Source organism: Nycticebus coucang, chromosome 5 (genome assembly GCF_027406575.1).
Source record: "Nycticebus coucang isolate mNycCou1 chromosome 5, mNycCou1.pri, whole genome shotgun sequence".
Classification (NCBI taxonomy): Eukaryota; Metazoa; Chordata; class Mammalia; order Primates; family Lorisidae; genus Nycticebus; species Nycticebus coucang.
This window is the reverse complement of record NC_069784.1, coordinates 64,221,528-64,241,108: the sequence shown is the minus strand read 5'-3', so window position 1 is coordinate 64,241,108 and position 19,581 is coordinate 64,221,528. Positions and strand designations below refer to the sequence as shown.

The 19,581-nt window shown below is 44.9% G+C and overlaps 2 protein-coding genes across 3 annotated transcripts in view; one reads left to right on the top strand and one right to left on the bottom strand.

Annotated features, from left to right (window-relative positions):
* The window catches only part of ANKRD6 (ankyrin repeat domain 6), a 234,471-nt gene that overhangs the window by 137,497 nt on the left and 77,393 nt on the right, over nt 1-19,581 (bottom strand). The gene's annotated exons all lie outside the window — the stretch shown is intronic.
* On the top strand, nt 4,755-5,686 carry LOC128585761 (elongation factor 1-delta-like). The gene has a single exon (XM_053591008.1). It carries the CDS (start codon nt 4,801-4,803, stop codon nt 5,641-5,643), a length of 843 nt encoding a protein of 280 aa, XP_053446983.1. The 5' UTR covers nt 4,755-4,800; the 3' UTR covers nt 5,644-5,686.

Sequence of the window (19,581 nt, the reverse complement as noted above, 5' to 3'; positions counted from 1 at the left end):
AAACTCAATGAAACTTGTTTTATTGAGAGATTTGCTTTATTGCAGAGTTCTGGAACCAAACTGCAATGTCTCCAAAGCATGCCTGTAATTGTGAAGGTTAGTTTTCAACTTGGTTTGGCTAAGGGATGCCCAGACATCTGGTTAAACATTATTTATGGGTGTAAGGATGTTTCTGGAACACAGTAGGGTCTGAACTGACTCCATAAAGCAGACTGCCCTCCCAGTGTGGCTGAGCATTATCCAATCTAGTGAGGGCCTGAACAGAATCAAAAGGCTAAAGATGGTCACTCTGCCAGACTGCTGAGAGCTGTCCATGCCACTTCTGCTTTTTAGGCCTTCAGACTCGGACTGGAATCTATTCCACCTGCCCTTCCTGTCTCAGGCCTTCAAACTACATCACCGGTTTTCCTGGGTCTCCAGCTGGAAGCCAAACCATGAAATTTCTCCATTTCTGTGATCATGCAAGCCACTACTTTACAATAAATCTCTTTCTAGATATATTATTTCCCATTAATTCTGCTTTTCTGGAGAGCACTAAGGCAGCACATTAGGAGCCCTCACTCATGCCCAATTCAGGAAACTGTAAATAAGGCATAAATTTTCCAGCAGAATCTCAACCACTGTGGAATGGGAAGCCTCCCACTGGATCTTCTCTCCAGCTGGGACTAGGGCTGCAATTGGAGGAGCCATATTTCCAGGTGGCAAACAGGACACCCAGGGCAGCCAGAGCACAGACACGCACAAAACTGGGCCCTCTGAAGCAAACCTGCAGCTCACGGCAGCAAGAGGATGCCACTGGAAGTGTGGAAAGTGCCCACAATCAACAGCATGGACATGCCGGTATGCGAGAGAAGGACAGGACAGGAGGAAGTGCAGCTTGCAGCCAGCTGGGAGCCCTCAGGGCCAGGGTCAGTCTCTAGGGAGGGAGCCCGGGCACAGGCTCTAGTTTTTAATTTTCCGAGGGCAGAAAGAGCTCCTACAGGAGTAAACACTAAGGGTATTCCCCCTTCCCACGGAAGGCTGTGACTCTCTTCTTGCTGTTCTGGCTCCCTTGCCTGGGGGAGAGTCGTGTGTGAACTGACATCATTCACCTGGTAATCACTTGCTTGTGAGTTCATTTTGTTACAAAAACAGGTGTGCTAGCCAAACGAAATGCGTCATCATTGGGCACCAGAGGTAGAGAGTTTACTGTTAGGCTTATTCTTTGACATTAGGTCACCAACTCTGCCAAAAAAGATTTATTCGTGCTATATACTCCCCGGGGGAAACGAACACTCAGCATCTAACACAGTAGCGTCCTAAGTGGTTGTTGGATGAATAAACGAAAACAATGTGCCCTGGCCACTGGGGAAATTGAGCACAGAATTGCGTGGCTGGCGGCCTGGCACACCACGAATCCTGCTACAGCAACCTTTCCCAGCCTCACTACGGCATTGGACAATACTAGTTGTATGGTAAAAGCAGAAGTTTAGATCCAGAAGGAGACTAAATAAAGGTTTTCTCTAGGCAGGATAAGAGCAATGTATGAAGAAGATAAACGCAGAAAGCCACAGCCCCCGTGGCCACAGATTAGTACCATAAACTTCTAGACAAAGCAATGGGCTTGTTTTTTTGCTTTTTATGATGCACCTTAATATGCTTTAACCCCTTCCCCTAAAAAACAGCCTGAGCGTCCTCCGACCATCGCTGGACCAGTAACGGAGGCAGCCTTCTTGAAACATCTTCTCTTTAGGACTTGTGCACGATGGTCTGCTGACAGATGCAAAGAAGCCAACAGCTTTGTGAAAGGTAAGGCAAGAAGCAAGAATCTTGGCTAATGCCAAACTGGCAGCTGGGAGTGCCACAACTCCTTTCTTTTCAGAAGCCCACAGCCCATATACTCGGGTACACATTAATGCCTTTGCAGCTTGGTTAAGTGAGACTAAAACAACAGACTGAGAAAGCTGTCCCACCTCTCGGGGGGACCTCCTGCCTCCATCTCACCTAGGCTGACCCATGGCACAAAATGCCATCCCTGCATCACATTCTAGGATATGACCTGGAACAATGCCTAGTCCCTTTTCCTCTGAGTCCCTGACATGCTGAGGCTGGATCTCCAGAGGGTTGGGGCAGGGGTTTGGAGCTCCAGAACTGACCTCTCACTCCCCTTATGCAGTGCCTGGTGGGGCAGCTGCTGGAGGCCAGGACGGCTGCCAATCTAAATAGGTGGAGCTCCAGCCATGGGACTCTTCCTCCTGATCTCCCTGGAAAAGAAGAAAAAAATTCCATGGGAATTTCCCTAGAACCAAGAGATGTTGGTCCCTATGTTTTCTAAGGTTGGCCTAGAAAAACTTCCCAGGCCACTCATGTACACAGTTGACCCAGGAAGCTAAAATCCCTTCTGCGGATTTTGCAAAGCACAAGTGAGCCACCGTCCAAGCAAAAGAGAGGAAACAAACAGGGCAGACACAGTCCCCAACCGGGAGGGCTTTGGTTTGCTTTGTGGCCTGTCAGGGAGGATCCTCACACTGTTTCAAGATGACACCTACAACCGAATTTCATTTCTCAATCTCCCCTTCAGCAGGTCCTGGGCGACACTCCTCTTTCAGCTCACCCCGCAGGAAGCCATCCCAGTTCAGTCTAAATGCTGCTTTGCTTCCAGCCCTTCCGAGATGCAGACGAGTTTCTTGAGCAGGGGTCTGGAGACAAGGCGTCAACAAGGCATCTGTAGGCTCCTCTCCCTGGCTTAGATGCCAACATATCTAGACATTCTTTCAGGCCAAAATTAATTAAGATTCAGAATTAGCTAGAGTATTCCTGCTGACAAGTCTCATCCATGAGGGGACCACAATGAGAAGACTTTGAAAATAGGCCCAGGAATGTTACTGGATTCCCCCTGGGGAAACACACAGGTTGACATTGAGGCATTTCAATTGTCAACAGTGGGCAAAGAACTTACAGAGGAGGCTCGAAAGTATTATTTAAAGTATAGGTCATAAAGCAATGTGTATACAATTGTTAATATACAGATTTTGTTTTTTGTTCTTTTTTTTTTGCAGTTTTTGGCCAGGGCTGGGTTTGAACCCGCCACCTCTGGCATATTGGGCCGGCACCCTACCCCTTTGAGCCACAGGCGCCACCCCATACAGATTTTGTTTTTAAAAACTAGTGCGTATTATAGCACTCCGGAGGCTGAGGTGAGTGGAATGCCTGAGCTCAGGAGTTCAGGACCAGCTTGAACAAGAGTGAGACCTGTCTCTACTAAAAATAGAAAAACTAGCCGGGTGGTGTTGTGGGTGCCTGTAGTCCCAGCTACTAGGAAGGCTGAGGCAAGACGATCGCTCCAGACCAAGAGGTTATTGTGAGCTATGATGCCATAGCACTCTACCCAGGGGGACAGAGTGAGACTTTGTCTCAAAACAAACAAACAAGCAAGCAAACAACCCCAAACTAGTATGTATGATAAATGCATGGAGGAGAGACAGGAAAGGCGTGCATCCCAAATAAGTGATCTAATATCTGGGACAGGGTGGGTGACTTTCCTTTCTGAGCTCATGTTTTCTCAAGATTTTCTATAATAAACCATTATTAATGGGCAGCGCCTGTGGCTCAGTCGGTAAGGCGCCGGCCCCATATACCGAGGGTGACGGGTTCAAGCCCGGCCCCGGCCAAACTGAAAACCAAAAAAAAATAGCCGGGTGTTGTGGCGGGCACCTGTAGTCCCAGCTACTTGGGAGGCTGAGGCAAAAAGAATCGCTTAAGCCCAGGAGTTGGAGGTTGCTGTGAGCTGTGTGAGGCCACGGCACTCTACCGAGGGCCATAAAGTGAGACCCTGTCTCTACAAAAAAAAAAAAAAAAAAAAAAAAAAAACCATTATTAATGTAATGAGAAAAAAACCATGAGTTTTTTACAGAAGAAAAGAGATCTGGAGGCTACAGTGCTGCAGCATCAGCCTAGCTCATAGCAACTTTAGACTCCTGAGCTCAAGGGATCCTCCTGCCTTAGCCTCCCAAGAGCTGTGACTACAGGCACCTGCCACAATGCCTGGCTAACTTTTCTATTATTTATTTATTTTATTTTTGAGCCAGAGTCTCATTTTGTCACCCTTGGTAGAGTGCCATGGCATCATGGCTCACAGAAACCTCAAACTCTTGGGCTCAAGCAATTCTCTTGACTCAGCTTCCCCAGTGGCTGGGACTACAGGTGCCTGCCACAATGCCCGGCTATTTTTAGAGATGGGGTCTCACTCTGGCTCAGGCTGGTCTCAAACCCATGAGCTCAGGCAATCCACCTATCTTGGCCTCCCAGAGTACTAGGACTACAGGTATGAGTCACCAAGCCTGGCCACTTTTCTATTTTTTAGTAGAGATGAGGTTCTCGAGGTTCTTGCCTTTGCTTAGGCTAGTGTTGAACTCCTAAATTCAAGTGATCGTCCCACCTCAACCTCCCAGAGTACTAGAATTAAAGGCTCCTGTATGGCCTACCTTTTGATTTTGTTTATTTATTTGTTTTTTTAAAGTTGTCAACAGGCCCAGGCCGGGTTTGAACCCACCACTCCTGTTGCACAGGGCCAGTGCTCTAACCACTGAGCAACAGGCACTCATATTTTTGGTTTTAAAGACAGGATCTTGCTCTGTTACCCAGGCTGTGAGAGAGGATATCCTGCAAGGGTGCAGTCTAGAAGAACAGAGGTCTTCTCAAGGAGACCCCAAGGATACACCTGCGAGGACCTCCCCATGGTGACTCAGCTCTTAAGAATTTATAGAAACTTGGCTGCTTGTTCCCCTCTGGTTGCCGTGTGTTTGGCTGGCATTCAGAAAAATGGCTGCAAACTTCCTAGTCCATGAGAAGATCTGGTTTGACAAGTTCAAGTATGATGATGCAGAAAGGAAATACTATGAACAGATGAACGGGCCTGTGGCAGGCTCCTCACAGGAGAATGGCGCCAGTGTGATCCTACGAGACATTGCGAGAGCCAGAGTGAATATCCAAAAATCCCTGGCTGGAAGCTCAGGCCCTGGGGCTTCCAGTGGCCCCAGTGGAGACCACAGCGAGCTCATCACCCGGATCGCCAGTCTGGAAGTGGAGAACCAGAGCCTGCGAGGCCTGGTACAGGACCTGCAGCAGGCTTTCTCCAAGCTGGAGGCCCGGCTAAATATGCTGGAGAAGAGCTCACCCAGCTATCGGGCCACAGCCCCACAAACCCAGCATGTGTCTCCCATGCACCAAGTGGAGTCTCCAGCCAAGAAGGTGGCCACACCAACCAAGGATGATGAGGACGATGACATCGACCTGTTTGGCAGTGACAACGAGGAAGAGGACAAAGAGGCAGCCCGACTGCGGGAGGAGCAGCTGTGGCAGTATGCAAAAAAGAAGGCCAAGAAGCCAGCACTGGTGGCCAAGTCCTCCATCCTGCTGGATGTCAAGCCTTGGGATGATGAGACAGATATGGCCCAGCTAGAGGCCTGTGTGTGCTCAATCCAGTTGGATGGGCTGGTCTGGGGGGCATCCAAGCTGGTGCCCGTGGGCTATGGCATCCAGAAGCTGCAGATCCAGTGTGTGGTGGAGGATAACAAGGTGGGGACCGACCTGCTAGAAGAAGAGATCACCAAGTATGAGGAGCATGTGCAAAGTATGGACATCGCAGCTTTCAACAAAATCTGAAGCCTAATGAACATGTGTGTACGTGTGGCCCTGCCATGAATAAAGACTGTAACTCCTGCAAAAAAAAAAAAAAAGAATTTATAGAAACTTAAATTCCTAGGCTGGGCTCAGTGGCTCATGCCTGTAATCCTGGCACTCTGGGAGGCTGAGGCAGGTGGATTGCCTAAACTCACAGGTTTAAGATCAGCCTGAGCAACAGTGAGAGCCAGTCTCTAAAAGTAGCTAGGCGTTGTGGAGGGCACCTATAGTGTGAGGTACTTGGGAGGCTGAGGCAAGAAAATCTCTTGAGCCCAGGAGTTTGAGGTTGCTGTGAGCTATGACGTCACAGCACTCTAATGAGAGCGACAAAGTGAAACTCTGTCTTGCAAAAAAAAAAAAAAAAGAAAGAAACTTAACTTCCTGGGACCTGAAAATTTCAGCTTCTGTGAAATCCTGTAGTTCTGTGGGGATGGGAGCATCCTTCTCAGAGAGAAAGGTACCCGTAGGGGCCAGTGTGGTGGCTCACACCTGCCATCCTAGCACTAGGGGAGGCCAAGGCAGGTGGATTGCCTGAGTTCATGAGTTCGAGATCAGACTGAGCAAGAGTGAGACTCTGTCTCTAAAAATAGCCGGTGTTGTGGCAGGTGCCTATAGTCGCAGCTACTTGAGAGGCTGAGGCAGAAGAATCACTTGAGCCCAAGAGTTTGAGGTTGCTGTGAGCTATGACACCACAGCACTACCTAGGGCAGCAAAGTGAGACTCTGTCTCAAAAAAAACAAAACAAACAAAGCAACAACAAAACAAACAAAGCAAAAGGTACCCGTGGTCTGGAACCTTTTGACTGGAGCCAGTCAGGGAGCAGAGTCATTTTAAGACTTGCTGTACCTCCGCTGGCTGAATAAAGCCTTTCTCCTCTTTAAAAAAGAAAAAAAGGGAAAGAAAAGAGATTGATCCATCCCACTCTCTTCAGCCACTGTAGTTCCAGTTATCCAGGCCCCTGTGTTCTGCCCTAAACTATAAGTTCATCTCCTGCCTCTCTGTGGGTTAGCACCACAGTCCACCAGCCAGACTTGGTGATCTTCTCTGGCGTCTTCTCACTGAGGCTATAGTGCTCTTTTAAAAACATAAATCTAGGCCAGGCACAGTGGCTCATGCCTGTAATCTCAGCACTCTGAGAGGCCGAGGCAGGTCGGTTGCCTGAGCTCACAGGATTGAGAACAGCCTGAGCCAAAGCGAGACCTCATGTCTAAAACTAGCCAGGCATTGTGGCGGGCAACTGTAGTCCCAGCTACTTGAGAGGCTGAGGCAGGAGAATCACTTGAGTCCAAGAGTTTGAGGTTGCTAAGAGCTATGACACCACAGCACTCTACTGAGGGTGACAAAATGGGACTGTGTCTCAAAAAATAATAATAATAATAATAAAATGAAAACACAAATCTGATTAAAAACTATAAATAGACCTACCATACAACCCAGCGATCCCACTGCTGAGTATATACCCAAAGGAGGGGAATCAGTATATCAAAAAGGTATCTGCACTCCCATGTTTATTGTGGCACTATTCACAATAGGCAAGATTGGAATCAACCTAAGAGTCCACCAACAGATGAATGGATAAAGAAATTATGGCACAGGTGGCGCCTGTGGCTCAAGGAGTAGGGCGCCGGTCCCATATGCCAGAGGTGGTGGGTTCAAAAAACCCAGCCCCGGCAAAAAAAACACACACACACACAAAAAAGAAATTATGGCACATATACATAATGGAATATCATACAGCCATAAAAGGAATGAAATCCTGCCATTTGCAACAACATGGATGGAATGGGAGAACATGCTGTTAAGTGAAATAAACCAAGAACAGAAAGATAAATCTCACATGTTCTCATCCATCTGTGGGAGGTTAGCATTAAAGACAACTCATCTCATGGAGACAGAGAGTGGAATGATGGTTAGCAGAGGCTGGGAAGGAGAGCAAGTGGGGATAAAGTGGGGATAATGGGTACAAAAATGTAGTTAGATAGAATTAACAATATTTAATAGTACAACAAAGTGACTATAATCAACAGTAAGTTAGTATGTACTTAAAAATAACTAAAAGAGTGGAACTGAGTGTTCATAACACAAAGAAATGTTAAGTGCCTGAGGTGACGGATGCCCCCCTTATCCGTCACCTTGTATGCCCTCATAAAAACATTAATTCACATTGTATGCCCTCATAAAAACATCACATGCACCCTACAAAGATATATAACTATTATAGGGTGCATGTGATGTTTTAAAAATAAAAATATAAAAACATAAATCTATGTCATTCCTGTTACTAAAACCTTTTTAACCTTTCCCTCAGGATAAAATACACAATTCTTAACACTGTGAGGCCAATGGGCCCCTTTCCTCCCGTCTCACACCTTGGGAGTTGCTACAGAGTGCTGGCCTGTCAATATGCTGCTCTTCCATTTGGGACTCGCCCCTTCTCTCTTTGTTTAATTCTCACTCACTGGGGAGCCCAGGTCTAGATATTGCTTCCCCAGGGAGGCTTTTCCTGACTTGCCAGTCTATGAAAACCCAGTCAGCTCCTCCTAGGGTTCTTTTCATGGCCTAGGATCAGATTTGAAATCACTTGCCTACTATCTGCCTCCTGCATTGGTCCATTAGCTCCATGAGGACAAGGACCACTGAGGCCCCAGGCTGGCACACACTAGGCGCTCAATCAGTACGGAATTTGATTACTTTACTTCTTTAAAAATGAAGTTCTGGGCATTGTGGCTAGCACCTGTGGTCCCAGCTACTTGGGAGGCTGAGGCAAGAGGATCACCTAAGCCCAAGAGCTGGAGGTTGCTGTGAGCTGTGATGCCACAGCCCTCTACTGAGGGTGACAAAGTGAGACTTTGTCTCAAAAAAAAAAAAAAAAAAAAGCTTAAAAATGAAGTTCTAAGGCCAGGTGCAATGGCTCACACCTATAATCCTAGTACTCTGGGAGGCTGAGGCAAGTGGATCACTTGAACTCAGAAGTTCAAGACCAGCCTGAACAAGAACAAGATCCCATCTCTACTAAAAATAGAAAAATTAACTAGGAGTTGTGGTGGGTGCCTATAGTCCCAGCTACTGGGGGACGGGAGGAGGAGGAGGAGGAGGAGGACAGCTTTGAAAATCATGGAAAGAAGCAGAATACGGCACTCTCAAGGACAGGGTCAAAAGTTGTAGATACCTATGGATGGCTCTTCTTGTAAAAAATATTGTAAAGCCCTGAAGAAGCAATGCAGGACATTCAGAGTGAAGGAGAAGTTGACGGGGTGATTCATTCAGCAAGATGGAAGGGATCTGGGGAAGGCATCTGCACGTGGAGGTGGTCAGGAGGATGGAGCCCTGGGTGCCACACTTAACCTGCAGGCCCTGTAGCCTGAGCTGTCAGGGGGCTCCCTCTGCCACCACAGACCCCTGGACTGATGGGGAGCTGCCTAGAATCAGTGCAGAGACAATGCACTGGAGAGCAGGCCCTATAGGAATCAGGTAGCTGCCAGACCTGGGTTTTTGCAGCTGACACCATCCTGAGCACTCGGGTACATGGTGCTAGTTCTGCTTAGGATTCAGCTTTGCAGCAGTAGCTTTCACATTACTCCCACCAGGCCAGGAGGGAGTGGGCAGGGCAGACACTCCCTGTACTCTGCCTTGTGACTTCCCTCACCCCCAGTGTGGGGTTGAGCAGAGGAGGTGCCTCAGATGCCACAGGCACCACCTGGGAAGCCTTGGGCAACTGCCTCAGAGGGATATAGATAGAAAGAGAAACCTGGTTGGTCCAGCAGCCCTGGCCCACCTCTGCAGTCCCAAGGCCACTGGAACTGACCCCTGCCTATATGACTTGGTATCCACAGCCTCCTGCTTGCACAACCCTGCCTCCGAGGTTCCCATTTCCATCTCTGAAGCTCTCGCTGCACACAGGCCCAATGCTCTACCCATTTAGCCCCAGAGCTCCCACCAAGCCTACGACACCAACTCTGAGATTCTAGGGTTTCACCTGGACCCCAAGACAACACTCCTGAATCTCCACCACTACCTCTGGCATAGAAAATAGCCTAAGAGTCCAACGCTCTGCAAGGGACTGCTTGGCCTCGAGATGCGATTACATCTGGACCCAGTTCAACCAAACACAGTCTTCAAGCAAACAACCACTGCCTAGACAGCCTCACGCAGTAGTGACTATCACCTCTGTGGGAAGATCACATGCAGAACAATCTGCCACAAGGCCAGCCTCCATTGAGAGGGTGTCACCCAGCCTCCAACTCCAACTTCCTATAACAATCTGGGAACAACCCATCACCCTGTACAAAGATCATCCAACATGGGCTTCACAGGGGAACAGGACAAAACAGAGCAGGTGCCATGGGCTCTCAGGGCTCCTGCCCCCCTCCCCCACCCGCCAATGGGTCAATATTCCAGAGTAGTACATAAAAACACCATCTAGGGACCTCCCTTTCTTCTCACTAAGTAGGAGAGTTTCCAGCAAAGCAGAACATGTGACCTGCAAACCTATTATCCCTGAGTCAAGGGAAGAGGATTCAGATGAAAAGAAACCAGCAAAGGAACCCGCACAATATGAAAAACAAAACAGTTTGACACCTCCAAGAGATCATGATGGAGCTACAATAGTAGACTCTGACCAGAAGTAACTTGTTGAAATGAAAGAAATAGAATTCAGAATATGGATGGCAAATAAGATAAAACGAACTGAAGAGAAAGTTGAAAACAACAAAAAGAAGCCAAAAAATATTTTCAGAAAATCAGTGAAAAATGAAAAAGTCACTAAAGAGCTCAATAAGAAAGGATACAACAGAACTTAAAGAAATGAAAGAACCACTGAAGGAATGTCAAAATAAAGTAAAAAGTTTCAGCAACAGACTAAACCAAGGAGAAAAAAGAACCTCTACATGATTGTTCAGTCAAAATGAAGGAGAAAAATCTAGAAGCAGCAAAAGGAAAGCAAAAACGAACCTAAAATGGACACACATTGGGCTAACCCGTCAATTCTCAATGGAGACCTTATGAACTAGAAGGACCTCAGCTTCAATCTTCTTAAACAGAGCCACCGCCAACCTAGAATTTTGTATCTTACAAAACTAAGTTTCACAAACGATAAGAAATAAAGTCTTTTTCAGGCAAGCAAACACTAAAGGAATTGGTCATGACCAGACCTGCCATAAGGAAATATTCAGAACTGGATTATACACAAATCAGTGCAATAAATCCCCACCAATGTAAAATCACCCAAAAGCTAAAGCTTGCAGCTTATATAAAATAGTACAAGATGGAAAACAAAGGAATAAGGTACTACCCAACATGATGAACAGATCAACATCCCACATATAAATCCTATCACTCAACGTTAATAATCTAAATGCTCCTTTCAAAAGACAGGCCAGCTGAATAGATGAAAAAACACAACCCCTGCTGTCTCCAGGAAACACATCAAACCCATAAGAACTCACACTGACTAAAGGTGAAGGGATGGAAAAAAAAAAAAAACTCCATACAAGTAGAAATCAAAAAAGAGCAGGGTAGCCTGCAGATAAAACTGACTTTAAATCAATAATGGTAAAGGAGGACATAGATGGTCATAATATAACAGTAAAGGGAGCAATTCAATAAGACATAACAATCCTAAGTACATATGCACCTAACACAGGAGTTTCCAGATTCATAAAGCAAATTCTACTAGATCTATGCAAAGAGATAAATGGTAGCATGATAACTGCTAGAGACTTCACCACCCCACCAACAGAGCTGGACAGATCATCATGCAGAAAATAAATAAAGAAACATTGGATTTAAATGAGATTGTAGAATGGAACTAAAAGACATTCTAGAACATTCAACCCAAAACTACTGAATATACATTCTTCTTGTTAGGACATGGGACATTCTCTAAAAGTGATCCTATCTTAGGCCACAAAACATGTCTTAGCAAATTTAAAAAAATCAAAACTGTACCATGTATCTTCTCAGGCTACAATGGAATAAAACTAGAAACCAATTCCAAGAAAAACACTCAAATCTACAAAAAGTCAGAGAAATTAAACCACCTTCTAATGAATGATTATTGGGTCAATCATGAAATTAAGAAGGATTCAGGCCAAGAATGGTGGCTTACACCTGTAATCCTAGCACTCTGAGAGACCAGTCTGAGCAAGAGTAAAGCCCTGTCTCTAAAAATAACCAGTGTTGTGATGGGCGCCTATAGTCCTAGTTATGCGGGAGGGTGAAGCAAGAGGATTGCTTGAGCCCAAGAGTTTGAGATTGCTGTGAGCTATGATGCCACGGCACTCTACCAAGGGCTACAAGGTGAGACTCTTTCTCAAAAAAAAAAAAAAGATAGAAAGAAAGAAAGTAAAAGAAATCGAAGGAGTCCTCACACTGGACAAAGGGAACACAAACTATCAAAATCTATGGGATTCAGAAACAGCAGTGCTAAGAGTAAAATCCATACCCTTAAATGCTTACATCGAAAAGACAGAAAGATCACAAACTACCTACTGTCACATCTCAAGTAACTAGAAAAGAGCAAACCAAACCCAAAGCTGGCAGAAGAGAAGAAATAACAAAGCTCAGTGCAAAACTAAATGAAATGGAAAACAACAAAACAATACAAAGGCTCAACAAAACAAAAAAGATGGGTTCTTTGAAAAGATAAACTAAACCAATAAACCCTCTTGCTAGATTAACCAGAAATAGAAGAGAAAAAACCCAAATAAGAAATGAAAAAGCAGATACTGCAACTGATACCACAGAAATAGAAAATATCATTCATGAATACTATGAAAATCTCTATGCATATAAACTAGAAATGTACAGGAATGGACAAATTCCTGGAAAAACACAACCTCCCAAGACTCAGGAAGAAAGAGAACTACGGAACAAACCAATAATGAGTAGCAAGATCGAAGCAGTAATACAAAATCTCCAACCCCCCAAAAAAGTCCTCCAACCAGATGATGAATTCACAGCTAAATTCTACTAGACCTACAAAGAAAAGCTGACATCTATAAATACTGTGGAAATTATTCCATGACACCAAGAAGAAGAGAATCCATTCCCACTTATTCTATGAAGCCAATATCACTTGATACCAAAGTTAGGAAAGAATACAACAAAAAAGAAAAAAACTATAGACCAACATCCTTTATGAAAAATAGATGCAAAAATCCTCAGTCAAATACTAGCAAACTGAATTCAATAGCACATTAATCCACGAAAATAATCCACGAATGCAAAGACGGTTCAACATAAGTAAATCAATAAATGTGATTCACTACACAAGCAGAAGCAAGAACAAAGACCATATGATCATCTCAATAGATATAGAAAAGCCATTCAACAAAACCTAGCACCCTTTCATGATAGAAATCCTTAACAAAGTAAGAATAGAAGGAACCTATCTCAAAATTATAAAAGCCATATATGACACACTCACAGCCAACATCATACTAAATGGGGCGAAGTTTAAAGCATTCCCCCTATTCACACTATTTCTTTTCAACATAATACTGGAAGTCCTAGCCAAAACAATCAGACAAGAGAAAGAAATATGAAATATATCTAAATCAGGAAAGAGGAACTCAAACTGTCACTTTTTGCTGACAACATGATCTTGCATTTACAAAATCCCAAAGACTCCACCAAAAGAACCCTAAAATTGGTAAATAAATGCAGCCAAGTCTTAGGTTACAAAATCAATGTACACAAATCAGTAATATTTCCAATAATAGTCAAGCTGAGAGTCAAACCAAAGACTCAATACCATTTGCAACAGTTATAAAGAAGATAAAATACGTAGGAATATACTTAACCAAGGAGGTAAAAGATCTTCACACAAAGAATTCTGAAACACCAATGAAGGATAACACAGATAAAAGCAGATCGTGCTCACGGATCAGTAGAATCCATATTGTTCAAGCAGCCATACTGTCAAAAATGATTTACAGGTTCAACACAATCTCCATCAAAATACCAATGTTATATTTCAGATCTAGAAGAAATAATTCTAGGCTTTGTTTGGAACCAAAAAGGAACCCAAATAGCCAAAGCAAAAAGAACTGATCTGAAGGCACCACATTACCATACTTCAAACCATATCACAAGGATATAGCAACCAAAACAGCATGGTATTGGCACAAAAAATAGAGACATAGTTCAATGGAACAGAAGAGAGAACGCAGATATACAACCATCTATCTACAGTCAACCGATCTTCAACAAAGCAGACAACAATATACTGGGAAAAAGAATCCTTATTCAATAAATGGTGCTGGGAAAATTGGACAGCCACGTGCAGAAGAAACAGGACCCATATTTCTTGCCACTTACAAAAATTAATTTAAGATGGATAAAAGACTTAAATGTAAGGTATGAAACCATAAAAATTCTAGAAGAAAATGTAGGGAAATCCCTTCTAAACACCAACAGAGGCAAAGAATTTATGACTAAGATCCCAAAGGCAATTGCAGCAACAACAAAAATAAATGGGATTTGATTAAAAATCTTCTACACAGCAAAAGAAATAATCAACAGAGCAAACAGACAACCTGAAGGATGAGAGAAAATACTTGCAAACTATACATGTGATAGAGTTCTAACATCCAGAATCTACAAAGAACTCAAGAAGATGGGCAAGGGAAAAAAACAAATAACCTTATTAAAAAGTAGACCAAAGACATGAACAGAAGCTTTTCAAAAGAAATAAAAGCCAACATCACTAATCACCAGGGAAATGCAAATTAAAACCCGATGAGATATCACCTTACCCCTGTCAGACTGGCTATTATAAAAAAGTCAAAAGAACAGGTGCTGGCATGGATGCAGAGAGAAAGGAACACTCTCCCCCCTGTTGGAGGACTACAAATTAGTAGAGTCTTTATGGAAAACGGTATGGAGATTCCTCAAGGAACTAAAAGTAGACCCACCATTTGATCCCACTCCTGGGTATCTACCCAAAAGAAAAGGAGTCATTTTATCAAAAAGACCTAAACTTGCATGCAGCACAATTCATAACTGCAAAGCTGTGGAATCAACCCAAGGGCTCATCAATTCATGAGTGTATTAACAAAATGTGGTGGGTGGGTGTGTATACACACACACACACATACACACACCATGGAACACTACTCAGAAAAAGGAATGAATTAATGCCTTTTGCAGCAATTTGGATGGAACCAGAGACCATTATCCTAAGTGGAGTATCTCAGGAATGGAAAACAAATACCACATGTACTCTCCAATAATTTGGAACTAATTGATGAGCATAGAGAGAAGTAAAAGCCATTGATAATTAAGAAGGGGGAGGAAGGAAGGGAAGAGTAAAAACCTACCTAATAGATACAACAAACACTATTTGGGTGATAGCCACACTAATAGCCCTGATTTAACTATCATAAAAGCAAACCATGTAACAAAAACACGTGTATCCCCTTAATATTTTTTTTAATTAAAAATTTTTTTTTATTGAGGGTACAATAAGCCAAGTTACACTGATTGCATTTGTTAAGTAAAGTCCCTCTTGCAATCATGTCTTGCCCCAAGAAGGTGTGGCACACACCAAGTATCCCCTTAATATTTTAAAATTAAAAACAGAAGCTCTGAATACCAGGGCAACATTAAATAAAATCTGTGTTCTCAGCATGCTGTCTCCTGTGATTCCTTAAGAACTGCATTTTTATTTTTATTTATTTATTTTTGAGGCAGAGTCTCACTTTGTAGCCCCCAGTAGCGTGCTGTGGCATCATAACTCACAGCAGCCTCAAACTCTTGGGCTCAAGAGATCCTCTGGCCTCAGCCTCCCGAGTGACTGGGACTACAGGTGCCTGCCACAATGCCTGCTATTACAGGTGCCTGCATTTTAAAATAAGAGAATAAGGGAAGCCATTTCTTGTGCTAATTATTTTTCCTGCATCTTCATACTTGCTTCTCTGCACTACCAGAAAACAAGCTGCAATTGAAGCTGTTAGCATGGCTGTCATTTAAAAATATGCACCATTCTTGGGCGGCGCCTGTGGCTCAGTGAGTAGGGCGCCGGCCCCATATGCCGAGGGTGGCGGGTTCAAACCCAGCCCCGGCCAAACTGCAACAAAAAAATAGCCGGGCGTTGTGACGGGTGCCTGTGGTCCCAGCTGCTTGGGAGGCTGAGGCAGGAGAATCGCGTAAGCCCAAGTGTTAGAGGTTGCTGTGAGCCATGTGACGCCACGACACTCTACCAGAGGGCGGTACAGTGAGACTTTGTCTCTACAAAAAAAGAAAAAAAAAAAAAATATGTACCATTCTTATTCACAGGAAACAAGAAGGGCTGGTCTGCTCCCCTCTTCTACCCTGCAGGCTAGAATTCAAAGTCTAAGGGAATACTTAGCTCATCTGGGCATCTAGGCACCAAGTCCCACCTGGCTCAGCAAAAGCTACTAATAATCCAGGAAATAATGATGTGAACCCTGTCTTTCTCACCCTTTGTGTTTTAACTACAGTAATTGCCAAGGTGTTTTTTGGGGTTTTTTTTGTTTGTTTGTTTGTTTGTTTTGGAGACAGTTTCATTATGTCGCCCTCAGTAGAGTGCTATGGCGTCACAGCTTACAACAACCTCAAACTCTTTGGGCTCGAGCGATTCTCTTGCCTCAGCCTCCCAAGTAGCTGGGACTACAGGCGCCCGCCACAATGCCCAGCTGTTTTTTGGTGCAGTTGTCATTGCTGTTCAGCTGGCCTGGGCCGGGTTTGAACCCACCAGTCTTGGTGTGTGTGGCTGTTACCGTAACCACTGTGCTAGAGGCACCAAGCCTGCTAAGGTATTTTCTGAGGTTTTGCTATTTGTTGTGATACTGTAGACAACATTCATCTACCAATTTCAGTTTTATCGGCCGGAGTACTTCTCAGGAACTCCAAGGTTGAGGAGGATGCCATTGTACCAAAGTGACCTATTTCTTCAGATGAGACTAGTGCTCTGGTCTATGTTTGTCCTGTCTGATTTAGTTTCCAAACTAATTAGCCTAGCTTAATTCCCTGCTGCTTCATCAGCTAATGGTTAGAAAAATTTGATTAATTTTTACAGAACATGCTTAACACAGAGCTGTGCAAAATGGGTAATTCTGAGCTCTGGAGAAATGAAGCTGGCCAGACCAGTGCGGACTCCAGTCTGTTCTCCTTCCTGTTTGTCTGTCCCTGACTCCCACTCCTACCTCTATCTGTGCTGAAACTGCGGCTTCTGCCAAACGCTGAGCATGTATTTTTAGATAAATGATGCAACCAGCCCAGGCTTTTTATGTAATCACATGAACCATAAAAATATTTTGTGGTAAACAGAAATCCAGACTCATTATTTTCTTCAAATATCAACAAACTGAAATCTGCCTGTCTGTAATCAGGGCTCACCAGGTTTATTTTACTATTTACAGACATCAGAGACGGAACTCACACTGTAACTGATAATAAAAGCTGCCCTAGCACAAAGCACCCAGCACTCTGCTCAGGAGCTTGGGAGACATGGACGGTTGGATTCAGTGCTGCACAGTGCTCCCCACAGAAGGGGGTTGGGGGACTGTTTACTCTCACCTCATTTGGAGAGGACGCAAAGTTTAAAACTGCATTTTGTAGACACCACACTCTACAGCTAGAGATTGGATGTGAACCAACTAGACACCTGTGCAAAACTAGGATGCTGGGCCTGAAGCAAAGGGTCTCCCCAGATGGGTTTTGGCTGGCTGGGGCAGCTTTATGGAGGTATAACAGACCATTTAAAATTGTATTTGTTTGATAAGAACCTGGGCTGAAGTAAAAGGTGTATTTTTTCTCTTTTCATCAGAGACAGGCTCTCACTCTCTCACCCAGGCTGCAGTTCAGAGGCGAGATCCCAGCTCCCTGAAGCCTCCAACTCCTAGGTTCTAGGTTCAAGCATCAGCCTCCCAAGAAAGCTGGTACTACAGGGGTGCACCATCACACGCAGCTTATTTTTTTCTTTTTCCTTTTTTTTAAGACTGTGGTCTCAGTACATTGCCTACGCTGTACTTCAACTCCTGTCCTCAAGTGATCCTCCCGCCTCAGCCTCCAGAGTACCTGAGATTATAGGTGTACCACCACGCCTGGTTATTACAACTGGACGTTTTGATATATGTATACATTGTTAAATGATTACCACAATCAAGCTAATCAACACCTCCATCACCACACATAGTGACCTTGAGTGTATGTGTAGCCTTGAGTGTGGTGAGCATACATAAGATCCATCCTCTTAGCAAATTCCAAGCACACGCCATCACTAAGTCTAACCACCATACTATACAGAGGATCTCTAGAACAAGCCATCTTATGATGGAAAATGTGTACTCTTTGGCCACCGTCTCCCCATTCCCTCCCCTCTGCAGCCCTGGAAAGTGGCCTTCCACCCTGTTCTGTGAGTCCTGTCACCCCACGCCCTTCCCCCTCCAGCCTGGCAAGCAGCCTTCCACTCTGTTCCGTGAGTCCCACTGGTTCAGATCCCACATGTGAGTGAGATCACACAGTGTTTGTCTTTCTGCGTCTGGCTTATTTCATTTAGCATGTCTTCAGGTTCATCTATGTTTTCACAAATGACAGGATTTCCCTCCTTTTTTTTATTGAGACAGAGTCTCACCTTGTCACTCTCGGTAGAGTGCCGTGGTGTCATAGCTCAGAGCAACCTCAAACTCTTGGGCTCAAACAATTCTCTTGCCTCAGCCTCCCTAGCACCTGGGACTATCGGCGTCCGCCACAATGCCCAGCCTTTTGTTTGTTTTGTTTCTTTGTTTAGCAGGCCTGGGCCGGGTTTGAACCCACCAGCCCCAGAGCATGTGGCCAGTGCCCTAACTACTGAGCTACGGCCGCCCAGCCAGGATTTTCTTCCCTTTGAAGACAACAATATTCCATTCCATAAGCACATCCCGCATTTCCTCTGCCCATTCCTCTGTTGATGGGCACAGGTTTTTCCACATCTTGATATTATGAATAAGGCTACAATGAACATAGGAGTGCAGGTGTTTCTTGAGATAGTGACTTTGTTTCTTTTGGTAAGTACCCAGAAGTGGGACTGCTGGATCACACTGGAGCTCTACTTTCAATTTTCTGAGGAACTTCATATTGTTTTCTAATTGGCTACACCAAATGGAAGGACTCTCTGTAGCCACGGTCTAGGACCATCCTCCTGAGTGCTGAGAGGCCCCACAGTGGCAGCCGCTTCTCAATTCAGGCTTCCCGACCTTTGGAACCCAAGCAGGGAGTGGGTTCTTGAACCCACAGCTCCAGCTCTCATCCTCTGAGTTAGCAGGCTGGAGAACCAGTTCCCCACTGTTCTGAGAGTTGCCCCAGGGCCCAGCCAACAGCCCCCTGCTCCTCCAGCCCTGCCAGCAGCTCTGCGACCCACAGAGAACACATCCAGTGGTTGCTGTTTCCTGCACAGCACCCTACTTACCCACAAAAGGAGTCCTGTATTTTTTAAAACACTGAGCAATACAGGTGCAGCTATCCCCTCCAATGTTTGCTTTCCAGCCAGTCAATCTCTGAGCAGTTCAGGATGAGTGGGAAGTGCCAACACCACAGAGGCGGGGCACTCAGGGGAAGGCCAGAACAACCCTGGGGAAAACAAAGACCTGGTGAGGGGACAGGGGCCTAGCAAAGTGCCAGCCAGGGCAGACCAACCCTGCCTGCAGGAAGGGGAGAGGGTGGGTGCACAGGACAACTAAGAACATGATCAACTCAAGGAAACTGGCCTGGCTGAACAGAAGGTTAGACGGTACGAGGCCAGTGGTGGGATGGCACCAGCTCTCACGTGAGTACAATTTAACTAAGCACTTCCAGGCTGCAGATTCAGTGGTTTAGATCTTCAGTTAGAGAGGAAAGCAGGAGGCATTGTATTTGGTTTAAAGCTGGCAGTTGTGAGCTCCATTCCCAAGGCGGCTGCTGCTGCCTGATCTACTTCCT

Excerpts from the sequence above, each read along its gene's own strand:
- LOC128585761 (XM_053591008.1), top strand. The coding sequence starts at position 4,801 with ATGGCTGCAAACTTCCTAGTCCATGAGAAGATCTGGTTTGACAAGTTC.